General features: G+C 43.6%; 1 protein-coding gene across 5 annotated transcripts in view; it reads left to right on the forward strand.

Moving 5' to 3' along the window:
* asb7 (ankyrin repeat and SOCS box containing 7) overlaps positions 1–12,543 on the forward strand; it is an 80,084-nt gene that overhangs the window by 25,248 nt on the left and 42,293 nt on the right. For 4 of the 5 annotated variants that reach the window (XM_085968929.1, XM_085968926.1, XM_085968925.1 and 1 more), the window contains one exon: positions 5,071–5,341. In XM_085968929.1, coding sequence (XP_085825055.1) covers positions 5,131–5,341 — 211 coding nt within the window. In that variant the 5' untranslated portion in view covers positions 5,071–5,130. The remainder of the gene's footprint in view (positions 1–5,070; positions 5,342–12,543) is intronic. The other variant, XM_085968928.1, reaches the window with a different exon arrangement.

Raw genomic sequence — 12,543 nt, forward strand, 5'->3', positions numbered from 1 at the left:
GCCAACGACAGATGTTAGGCTAACTGGTCTATAGTTTCCTGATTTCTGTCTCCCTCCTTTCTTAAATAGGGGTGTTACATTAGTTCACAGAAATCACAGAAATCACAGAAACCCCACAGTGCAGATAGAGGCCATTTTGGCCCATCGAGCCTGCACCGACACATATCCCACCCGATCCCCGTAACCCCTACACCAACACATATCCCACCCTATCCCCGTAACCCCACGTATTTAATCCCCCTAACACTAAGGGTCAATTTTATCATAGCCAATCAACCTAACCTGCACATCTTTGGACTGTGGGAGGAAACCGGAGCACCCGGAGTAAACCCACGCAAACACGGGGAGAATGTGCAAACTCCACACACAGTCGCCCGAGGCCGGATTCGAACCCGGGTCCCTGGCGCTGTGAGGCAACAGTGCTAACCACTATGCCACCGTGCTGCCCACGTTGATGTGTAAATATTTGTTCATAGAAAGTTACAGCGCGGAAGGAGGCCATTTCGGCCCATCGTGTCCGCGCCGGCCAACAAAGAGCTATCCAGCCTAATCCCACTTCCCAGCTCTTGGTCCGTAGCCCTGCAGGTTACAGCATCCCAAGGGCACATCCAAGTACTTTTTAAAATGTGGTTAGGGTTCCTGCCTCTACCACCCTTTCAGGCAGTGAGTTCCAGACCCCCACAACCCTCTGGGTGAAGAAATTTCCCCCCAAATCCCCTCTAAACCTTCCACCAATTACTTTAAATCTGTGCCCCTGGTTTTTGCCAAGGGAAATAGGTCCTTTCGATCCACTTTATGCCCCTCATAATTTTATACACCTCAATAAGGTCTCCCCTCAGCCTCCTCTGTTCCAAGGAAAACAGACCCAGCCTATCCAGTCTTTCCTCATAGCTAAGATTCTCGACTCCCAGCAACATCCTTGTAAATCTCCTCATACCCTCATGTTGCCACAACATGACGGCTGCCTGCCACATTATACCCAGAAAGATAACTTGAACCATATGTGGTGCATTATTGAGGGAAAATCAAAAAGAGTTGCTGATCTCAATGTTTCCACCATTCATAATTCAGCTTTGCTGAGGACCTCTGGGTACTACATGGAGTAATCCCTGCATGTTTCAGTGGCTGGTGATTGCCCTCCAGCAATCATGAATTGGCCATTATATTTTGCACAGTATTTGAAGCCGAGGATGCATGGCAGATGCAGTATAATGTGGATAAATGCGAGGTTATCCACTTTGGTGGCAAAAACAGGAAGACAGATTATTATCTGAACGGCAATAGATTGGGAAAAGGGGAAGTGCAACGAGACCTGGGTGTCCTTGTGCACCAGCCGCTGATGGTGCAGGTGCAGCAGGCGGTTAAGAAGGCAAATGGTATGTTGGCATTCATAGCGAGAGGATTTGAGTACAGGAGCAATGTCTTGCTGCAGTTGTACAGGGCCTTGGTGAGACCACACCTTGAGTATATTGTGCAGTTTTGGTCGCCTTATCTGAGGAAGGATGTTCTTGCCATGGAGGGAGTGCAGCGAAGATTCACCAGACTGATGCCTGGGATGGCAGGAATGACGTATGAGGAGAGATTGGGTCGATTGGGCTTATACTCGCTGGAGTTTAGAAGAATGAGAGGGGATCTCATTGAAACTTATAAAATTCTAACAGGACTAGACAGACTAGATGCAGGAAGGATGTTCCCGATGGCCGGGGAGTCCAGAACCAGGGGTCACAGTCTAAGGATAAGGGGTAGGCCATTTAGGACTGAGATGAGGAGGAATTTCTTCACCCAGAGAGTGGTGAACCTGTGGAATTCTCTACCACAGAAGGCAATTGAGGCCAATTCATTAAATATATTCAAGAAGGAGTTAGATATATTTCTTAAGGCTAAAGGGATATGGGGAGAAGGCAGGGACAGGGTACTGAATTTGGATGATCAGCCATGATCTCATTGAATGGCGGAGCAGGCTCGAGGGGCCGAATGGCCTACGCCTGCTCCTATCTTCTATGTTTCTAGGACAGAAGCTGGCATCAACTTAGTGTTGTCCCAAATGAGGAAGCGCTTATTTTAGATTTGACTACACTGCTGGTATGATTCCACGTCAGAGACCGTTGCCTCCCCCCCCCCCCCCCCCCCCCCCCGTGAAGTGTACCACTTCGTTATTCTCCTCCAGTGTGTGAAAGATACTTAATGAAGAAGAACAATAGCTTACTTTCATGGGTCTTTATTTTTCAATTGATGCCTCCTCCAGACGCCACAAGGCCCTGCAGCAGTGTAAACAAAAGGCAACATGCTGGAAATCTGAAATAACAGAGAAAGCTTGAAACGCACAGAAGCATGGTGGCATAGTAGTTAGCACTGTTGCCTCACAGCGCCAGGGACCCGGGTTCGAATCTGGCCTCGGGTGACTGTCTGTGTGGAGTTTGCACATTCTCCCCGTGTTTGCGTGGGTTTCCTCCGGGTGCTCCGGTTTCCTCCCACAGTCCAAAGATGTGCGGGTTAGGTTGATTGGCTATGATAAATTGACCCTTAGTGTTAGGGGGATTAAATACGTGGGGTTACGGGGATCGGGTGGGATATGTGTTGGTGCAGGCTCGATGGGCCGAAATGGCCTCTATCTGCACTGTGGGGTTTCTGTGATTCTGTGATTCAGTCAGCATCAGTGGGGAGAATAGATAGTTGATGTTTCGGCCTTGTACCCTTCTTCAGAATTGGAAAATGAGGCATTGACAAGCGTGTTAATAAAGTCTGAAAACGGGGATTGGAAAACAAATGAGCATAAAGTGGTAAGTGCCAGTGAATGATTGCTGGATCATGCAACTGATCATCTCAGTCAAGTAATGGAAACAAGCACAGAAGAAACAAAGACTATGTGAACAGGTGAAAATCCAGAACCATTTGTTAGTTATATTGGGGTACGGTAGTCAGTTTCTTAGTAAATAAAAAAAAATTACAATTCAAAAAGCTTTTAAAACCTGCCTATTAGTGTCCTTGTGCCCAAAAGAACCAGCTTGAAGGCCCGCAAACGAGCGCAATTAGTGGGAACTCCCAATGGTGATTAATTTATCCTGGAGGCGTGAACAGTTTTGTGGGCAGGGCCGGCTTCCAGCACGATGTTTTTTAAACTGCAGGAAACTTTCGATTTACCGGCACCTAAATAACCGGAAATCTCGGTTAACCGGCAAAATTCAGGAGTAGGTTCAGGTAAGTTTTACTTCATATTACTTGCCTTCCTTGATCTGTTGCTGTGCAATTGGGTGTGGCTGTTGCTAAGCTACAGAGACGCTTGGAACTTGTGGCCATTGTTCTGCACCTGTTGCTAAGCAACAGGGTTTGTTGCTTTATACGGCGCTCTCAGCTCTCCGTATCTTTTACTATAGCTCTCGGTTATCCGGAATTTTTGATGAACCGGCACCACGTTGGTCCTGTCGGTGCCGGATAAAAAAAAGTTTCCTGTAGCATAAAAATCACGGAAACTCGTTGTGCTGAATGTAATTTGCGCTAAATTCAGCGATCTTCTGCGCGGGTTATGCCAATTTCAGGCGAATTGCGCTGAAAAAAATCAGCGCAACCGAGCGGAAACTCTACCCTTGCAGCAGGGAATGCTGGCCATGTGGGGCTGGGTTTGTCGGTATCTGTAGAAGTATCACTTCACTCGTATTTCCTGTTTTTAGTTTCTTTCCTCCCCTCTCCCTTACTCTGATCCAGTTAATAAGCTTGTTCATCTCTTATTTTTTCATTTCTGATGAATGGTGCAGATGCTGACTGGCCTGTTGTGTTTCCAGGGGTGTAGGTGATTAGGTGCTTGCTGGTTAGAATCACAGCAGCCTGGTATTGTAGTGTAGGTCCTGGGACTTGATTGGATATCCAAGCAGGAGATCACGTGTGCAGCAGACTTTGATGTGGCTTTCTCTACCAGTTGTACTGAGCTTTACTCCGCCGCTGTGCGCAGGTTGCACATCATTTAAATAATGAAACAGGACCCTATAAGGTGGCGATCGTTTTAGAACAGTCACTGAATGTCAATGTTAAACATCTGCAATATTGAAATAATCAATCTACAGACCTACTAGAGTTTTGCTGCCACCTTAGTCATCAGTTCTGTCCAGTTCATTAGTGAGTCGAAAGACCCAACTCACGTTTTGGTTCAGCCATTTGTTGCAATCTTGGCTTTGTCTGATGTGATCATCATAATACCTTACAAAAAATTCAGCAAGAATAATTAATCCAGGAAAGTTTAATTGATTATTTAATCTGATCCTTTATTAGTCTATTGAATTCTGAAATAATTGGTTAGCTCAAGCAGAATATGAATTTTACTAGGTAGCAACTGGAAATTGCATCAAAATTCTGTTGGTGTCATTAGGTCTAAATTGATTTTTCTCTTATCAACTGACGTGCTGTGGGTACACAGCACAACATACTGTAGTACTAGACAAGAGTGCATTTTAGTTAAATGGTGGGAAGAGAAGAAAAGAGCATTTAACATGTCCTACACCAGTGATGTTTGTATTGTTGAATTCGGTAATCACATAATTTTTGTGATTATTTAGATTGGTTACCTAAGTTTTGTTACGCATTTCCAATCTGTTAATTTAAAATTACCCAGAGCTATCGATCTGGAGGATAGTCTGGAAGAGAGACACTGATGGACGGCCTCCAATTTGTTATCTTTGAGGGGAAGGGAGGATGTGTACAGACTCTGCTTGAAGTATAAAGTCCTTAGGAAATTTGAATGATTCTCCAGCAGTGGATATTGGGAATGTTTTAGTCTGTTTGGCATCAAACTTGTGATAGACAAATAGACTTTTTTTTAAAAAAGAGGAGGATGGTATTGTATCAGCTTAGGAGGCCCTTTAGTTTCACACTGTCTGTTAAGAATTCATAGTGCAAATGAAGCCTGTTCTTGTTAAGCAGGCAGACCCTCTAACAGATTCCACCATTCTATTTATTGATGGTTTTGCTAACCTTCTCACCAGGTTTTTTCAATTGTGAATTCTATTAGAGGGTTTAATTTTTATAAAATGATTTGGAGATTGCCATTACGTCTAACTAATTTGTGAATTCTTGTTAAAGTTTGATGAAGGTGTAGAACATTGACCTCATGCATCTATTGTGACAACGTGACTCATTAGCATGTTCCATCATCACTGTAGAAGAAACCCGGAACTGCAGCAGGAACTGCAAATCCAAAATGCTGTTGCAGCTGGTGATGTTCATACAGTGCGTAAGATGCTGGAGCAAGGCTATTCTCCTAATGGTCGGGATGCTAATGGATGGACACTGCTCCATTTCTCTGCAGCTAGAGGCAAAGAAAGATGTGTTCGAGTATTCTTAGAGCACGGAGGTAAGTGAAGACAGGATCTCACGCCTACGCTACTCAATGTACTTGTAATTGCTTGTGTTCTTATATTGATTAGCAACAATTGTGACCTTTTTGTAACTGACTACGTGTTTGTTGGGCACAGTCCAGTCATCTGCAATTTGTAGATTAAAGTAATTGGAACAGAGGAGGCATGTTGAGGGGAATGGAAGTAAGGGATTGAAAATTCTGTATTGGTTATAAAGTAGGTAAATAATTGGTGATTTAATATTGATCTGTAGCTCTATCAAGAGGTAAAAAAATCATGTCTCAATAGTCCAACTGATGGTATTTTGTACCCAGATTCTTTACAATGAGATCATGGTAACAATTGAAGCACATGTTTATTCAGCACAAATGAACTGTTTGCAGCCCTGTTCAGTTTTCAAATTCCGCGTGATGCTTGTTTTGAGATTACAGTTTTTGAATTTAGCAATTACAAGTGTCCTATTGCAATACAGCTATCATCCATTTACTAATTGAATGAATGGGAAAGCTCGAGGTGTGTTTTCATAGAATAGTATAGCACAGAAGGAGACCATTCGGCCCATCGAGTCGGTGTTGGCTCTTTCGAAGAGCAATCCAGTTAGTCCCGCTCTTTCCTGTATCCGTGCAATTTTTTTCTCCAAGTATTTATCCAATTCCCTTTTGAAGGCTGCTATTGAATCTGTATCATAAGAACATAAGAAATAGGAGCAGGAGTAGGCCAATCGGCCCCTCGAGCCTGCTCCGCCATTCAATAAGATCATGGCTGATCTGATCCTAACCGCCAATCTACTAACACAGAACCATCTCCTGAATCTAACAGAATTAGACACACGAAATAGGAGCAGGATCAGGCTACACGGCCCCTGGGCCCGCTCCGCTACCCACAGGGCCATGACCGATCCGAACCTAGACTCATGTCCAAATTCCTGCCTGCTCCCTGTAACCCTTAATTCCCTTTACTTCTAGGAAACTGTCTATTTCTGTTTTAAATTTATGTAATGATGTAGCTTCTACAGCTTTTTGGGGCAGCATATTCCATGGACCTACCACCCTCTGAGTGAAGCAGTTCCTCCTCATCTCAGTTTTGAAAGAGCAGCCCCTTATTCTAAGACTATGCCCCCTAGTTCTAGTTTCACCCATCATCGGGAACATCCTCCCCGCATCCACCCGATCCAACCCCTTCACAATCTTATATGTTTCAATAAGATTGCCTCTCATTCTTCTGAACTCCAATGAGTAGAGTCCCAATCTACTCAACCTCTCCTCATATGTCCATCCCCTCATCCCCGGGATTAACCGAGTGAACCTTCTTTGTACTGACTCGAGAGCAAGTATGTCCTTTCTTAAGTATGGACACCAAAACTGTATGCAGTATTCCAGGTGCAGTCTCACCAATACCTTGTACAACTGAAGCAATACCTCCCTATTTTTATATTCTATCCCCCTAGCAATGAAAGCCAACACTCCATTGGCCTTCTTAATCACTTGCTGCACCTGCATACTAACCTTTTGAGTTTCGTGCACCAGGACCCCGATCCCTTTGTACTTCAGTACTTTCCAGTTTCTTGCCATTAAGATAATAACTTGCTCTACGATTTTTCCTGCCAAAGTGCATAACCTCACACTTTCCAGTATTGTATCCCCCACACTATCAGGCAGTGCATTCCAAATCCTAACCACTATCCTAAAAAAGAAAAAAGCTTTTCCTCATGTCACCTCTGATTCTTTTGCCAATCACCTTAAATCTGTGCCCTCTGGTTACTGACCCTTCAGGTAGTGAATGTAATGACCGTAAAAGGAGTGGGAAACTGAGTTAAAAGTTTTAATGGCTATTCTTCATTTAGGCATCCATCAGACATGGTAGAAGCTAGACCTAGCTTGTTTACTTCTGGGAAACCACATGCTTAGCATGTACACGGGCGACTGTGTGGAGTTTGCACATTCTCCCCGTGTTTGCGTGGGTTTCCTCCGGGTGCTCCGGTTTCCTCCCACAGTCCAAAGATGTGCGGGTTAGGTTGATTGGCTATGATAAATTGACCCTTAGTGTTAGGGGTTTAAATACGTGGGGTTACGGGGATCGGGTGGGATATGTGTCGGTGCAGGCTCGATGGGCCAAAATGGCCTCTATCTGCACTGTGGGGTTTCTGTGATTCTGTGATTAGATGTACTTATGATGTAGGTTGGCAGTGCCGCAGGTAGTTAGTTACCTTTTATATCTTGCAAAGCTGCAGGACCTCTGCTATGGTACCAGTTGATTTTCCACCACTAAAATGACTGTTCTCTACTTGCATTTCTCCTTTTGCTCTTGAATTGGAACAAAGCCTTCACTCTCTGTGCAAGAGTTGGTTTGACTAGATTAGGTACCTACGGTTTTTCAGTTTCCAAGATTTGCTAGTCCATGTTTTCGGCTTCAGTTTTTTTATCTTGCGAAGCAAGATGTCTGCATTGGTTGGCAACTCGTGAATGAATAAACCCAGATAGTGTATTGACATGCTTTGCTGCACTCGCTGCTCTTTCCAGCTGGTATGACAAAAGCTCTTGATAAAATGCATGCTCGCTAGGCTGCCATTAAATTGGGCAAGGAGGCTGAGATTCAAAATTGGAATTTTAACAGCGAGGAGAGGAAAGTTGCCACAAGCTTTCTCACCAGGAGCACGGCAGATTGACACGCAGCTCTCACACCCAGTACTGCCCCTCACCGGACGAATGCTGCTGTGAGTGGAAGCCACACGTCCTCCGACTGGAGTGCCGCTTGTATTTTTGTACCCTTTGACGTTTTTTAGACTGTACAGCTTAGACTGCTCACAGGTCATTCCCTTTATATTGGGATTATTCCTGTTGCTCTTTTCTGCACTTGCAATGCATATGCTTTTGAATTGTGTTAACCCAAATGTTTCCTACATTACTTATTACTTAAGCGTGGTATTATAATGCCTCAATAAAACCTCTAAACTATACTGTTCTGGCTATGTATCCCAACACTTGAACTGCTTTTCCATATTGTTTTGACATTGAAAGTAGTAAGTTTAGTATCTCTCCTGGAGTCCCTTTTAAAAATTCTGTCTGCGAATTCTGTTCCCGTCATCATATACCAAAGTACCTAATTCTTTCATCCAATATGCATTTGTTGGTATTGTATCTAATTTTCCATTTTCTGCCTAATTTCTTATTGGATCTAATTGCTTCTGCAAAAGCTTAATTGCATGTTCCATTCCAACTACTCTCCCTATTTTAGTGTCATCTGTAAAATGAATAACGTTATAGTCAGGTTTTGCCTCAAAGGTAGAAAAGTGGGAAGTGGTGTTCCGTATGATTTTGACTCTGGAATTGTAGATGCGGTGTCAAATTTTGAAGATGATACCAAATTTAGGAGTATAGCTAATAATGTGGGGACTGCACCAAAACAGAGGAAGACATAAACAGGTTTGCAGAGTGGGCAGAGAAATGGCAAATGAAATTCAGTCTACAAAAGTGTGAGGAGGTTGGTAGGCCACTTATTCTTTAAAGGGTAAGACACTAAATGGGGCTGAGGAACAAAGCGATCTGGGAATACAGATACACTAGTTGATAAGACCATAAAGAGTGCAAACAAAGTATTGGGATTCATTTCTAGAGGAATAGAATACAAAAACAGGAAGGTCATTTTAAATGTATATAGAACCTTGGTTAAACCACACTTGGAGTGCTGTGTGCAGATCTGGGCTTCTTACTGCAGAAAGGATATTGAAGCACTGGAGAAACTCCAGAAAAGATTTACAGGGATATTACAGGAAACTTTGGTTTATCCGGAGGTTAACTGTCCGGAATGCTCGAGCCACCGGCAAAAATCAGGAGCCGTTTCGTTAGGTTTTTTTTCTTTTCGTTTCTTTTTTTTCACCAGTCAGGCTTTGCAAGGTCTCGCTGAAGCTGTTGCTAAGCTACAGAGACGCTTGCAAGGTACGGCCGACTGTTTAGAAGCTGTTGCTAAGCAACAGGGTTTGTTGCCAGATACGGAGCTCAAAAGCTCCGTATGTTTCAACATTAGCGCTGGTTTGTCCGGCAGTTTTGATGGGACGGCAACAGCTCGGTCCCGTCGGTGCCGGATAGCACAAAGTTTCCTGTACCAGAACTGAGCGGATGCATCTGTCGGGTAAGATCGAGTAGAGTGGGGCTCTTTTCTCTGGAAAAGAGACGACTAAGAGGAGCCCTGATAGAGGTCTTTAAAATTATGAGGGGGTTCGATAGGGTGAATGTGGCGAAACTGTTTCCATTTGTCTGGTGCAAGGGGGCATAAATATAAGATAGTTACTAACTCATCGAATAAAACATTTAGGTATTTTTTTATAAAAAGAGTTCTGAGAAGGTGGCACTCGTTGCCACATGGAGTGGTTGAAGCAGAGAGCATTGACACACTTCAGGGGAGGTTAAAGTCTACATGAGGGAGAAGGGAGTAGAGGGATACGGGGGCAGGTGGGAAGAGGTAATGAGTGCCAGAAGGCTCATGTTTAAACACTGGCGCAGAGCAGTTGGGCTGAATGGCCTGTTTCTTTGCTGTAGATCCGACGTAAATAAGATACTGCAACAGACCAAGTACTGACCCCTGTGGTACGACACTCCGCACCTCCCTCACTCGGACACGACACCTCTCACAAGCACTGTACTTTCTATGGCCCCTTGCCCCCGAATCACATTCTACCCTTGATTCCCACAGATGCTCGTTTCATTACTAGCTTTTCTATTGGGACTTTGCCTGAGTCCTGATAAATGATATGTTGCAAACATCCACCACCTATTTTATTGGTAATGCCCTCAGAAATGGGGTAGTTCTGTGAAGTTGGACCTTCCACTCCTGAATCTCCACGAAGTTACTTGTATTATTGCTGTAAAGGTACTTCTCCAACTAATTTCACCCCCGGTCTCCTTCAATGCTGAAGAATTGTCATTTTCCCTAGGATTTTTTAAATTCTTTATTTTTAATTCAACAAGTGCTGCCTGCTCACTGATTTTAAAATATTATATTAGCTGTACTATACTAATTGGATAGCGAACCAATCATTTTTCCCCCAGTGAGCATTTCTGGAAAATAATCATTTTGAACAATCCAAAATTCTTCACGAAATCAATTATTCCACCATTTATCTGTTTAAAGATCAGTCTTCCGGTTGGTTGCAATGGGGTAGGGCTTCATTCCAGCCTTACTCCAGCCCTTATCCTGGGGTCGGGATCATTTACATATGTGGGACAGGTGTCAGGGCCATTTATGGTGCTACTATGGCAGCTGCCTTAGATGGGGAGGGAAATTTGCACAGTCCCTCGCTGGAGGTGCCGGTTAAAGGGGAAAAGACCTCTTTTACATCAGCACAGGCTCGATGGGCTGATTGGCCTTCTGTGCTATACTATTGTATGATTTTATGATTATTCTAAATTTAAAAAAAATTCTGCTTTGACTTATACATCGTGTTTTAAATGTTAACCCTTCCCCCGGTAGCCTCTGGGCAGGGATATACGTCCAATGTCACTACAGGTGGCAATGGGTGGGGTGAGCCAGTAGATTGTCCAACTTTCCGCCCCTGTCTGCCCAGGTTATGCCAGTAACTAACCAGGAAAATTTGCTCCTAACCTTCTCCCTGACCAATCTCTCTCTCTCAACATTTTATTCCACTTAACACTTGTCATTCGATTTCTCCCTGGTTCCCTTTTTGCACCCTAATGCCTTTTTAAACTTGTTTTAACATTTTCTTGTATTCTTTTAAAATGAGCTGTTTCCATTTCTTCGCTCAGCTGTTTGGGAGACGGCTTGTTTAATGCTCACTTATTTCTCTCTGGTGAATACCGATCTTGTATGTGTAATATTTTATAGTTTAAAAAGTTTTCCATTTTTGTTCTGCTGATCCCTTCTCCCTCCAAGCAGTGGATCGCTCTTCATTAAAATGTGTTTTCCTGAAATCGTATCTTTCTGTGCGGGTCCTTGCTGGTGCTGTTTGCCAGATCACCTCCAATCCAGACGTTCCATTATTTCTAAATTGTCGATGCCACCCTGATTGCTTACAAGAACCAAGTATAGCTGTGAGTTTCTCCGAGTGATGCCTTGTGCTTCAGTTACCAGTTTGTGTTCTGTTGCTGTGCTTCCATTCCTGGTGCCAATGCACTTTAATATGGTTATGTTTATGTTAATGTATTACAAGCCAAATGTATGTGGAATGTTTAAATGTCTTAATCTAAATGTACACTCTCGGGAGCCGCAAGCCTACATTTCGTTGTACTGCACTTGTGCACTAACAATGACAATAAAAGTTGATTTGATTTTGATTAACTATTATTTCAACATTATTAACTGTTCAAATCCTAATATCGTCATCTACTTTTACCTGCCCAGCACAGACCCCAGTTGTTAAGTCTTCTGCCTGTGATTTTTTTTTAAAACTCCAACTAGACTTTTTAATTTTTTTCCCCATTTTCATGGTATCCACATGATCATGAACTTTAGCACAGTCTCCTTCTGAGCCAGGAGCAGAGCTTCGGAGAGCAGCACTGCAGGGGGCGTGGTGGGAAGTACAATACACAGTGAAGTACCTCAAGGGATTATAGTATAGTGTCTGGGTGGAGTGTAGAAGACAACAGCAATGGAATTTGCGGATAGAGCACTGTCCCCCATCTTACTCGCACCACCACCCCCAGGACGCTTGTAATCTATTCTCCCGCTCCACGCCCCCCTCTGTTCCTCTTCTCACCCCCTGACACGTCTACTCTATCTTCACCCTATATGGTAGAAGGTCTTATCCCTCCTTAAAGAAATGCTCCATGATAAGGCCCTTGTTTACTTGATTTTTTAAAGTTGAGGTGAAGAGCTTCTCTCGTTTCTTGCACACATTTGCCCCAAATGTGGACTCCAAGATATAAATTATGCCACTGACAAATTTCCGAGATAGTCAAACCATATAATGGAAACTGTCACCTTATTGCTCTCTCCTACGGGAACGGTAGAGGCCTGGACTAATGATCCAGAGACGCGAGTTCAAATCCCGCCACGGCAGCTGGGGAATTTAAATTCAGTTAATTAAATAAAAAGCTAGTATCAGTAATGGTGACCATGAAACTATCGAATTGTCGTAAAAACCCATCTGGCTCACTAATGTCCTTTTAGGGAAGGAAATCTGCCGTCTTTACCCGGTCTGGCCTATGTGAGACTCCAGACCCACAGCAATGTGGTTGACTCTTAA

Source organism: Somniosus microcephalus, chromosome 27 (genome assembly GCF_052327205.1).
Source record: "Somniosus microcephalus isolate GS21.2 chromosome 27, FLI_Smic_1.0, whole genome shotgun sequence".
NCBI classification, from domain to species: domain Eukaryota; kingdom Metazoa; phylum Chordata; class Chondrichthyes; order Squaliformes; family Somniosidae; genus Somniosus; species Somniosus microcephalus.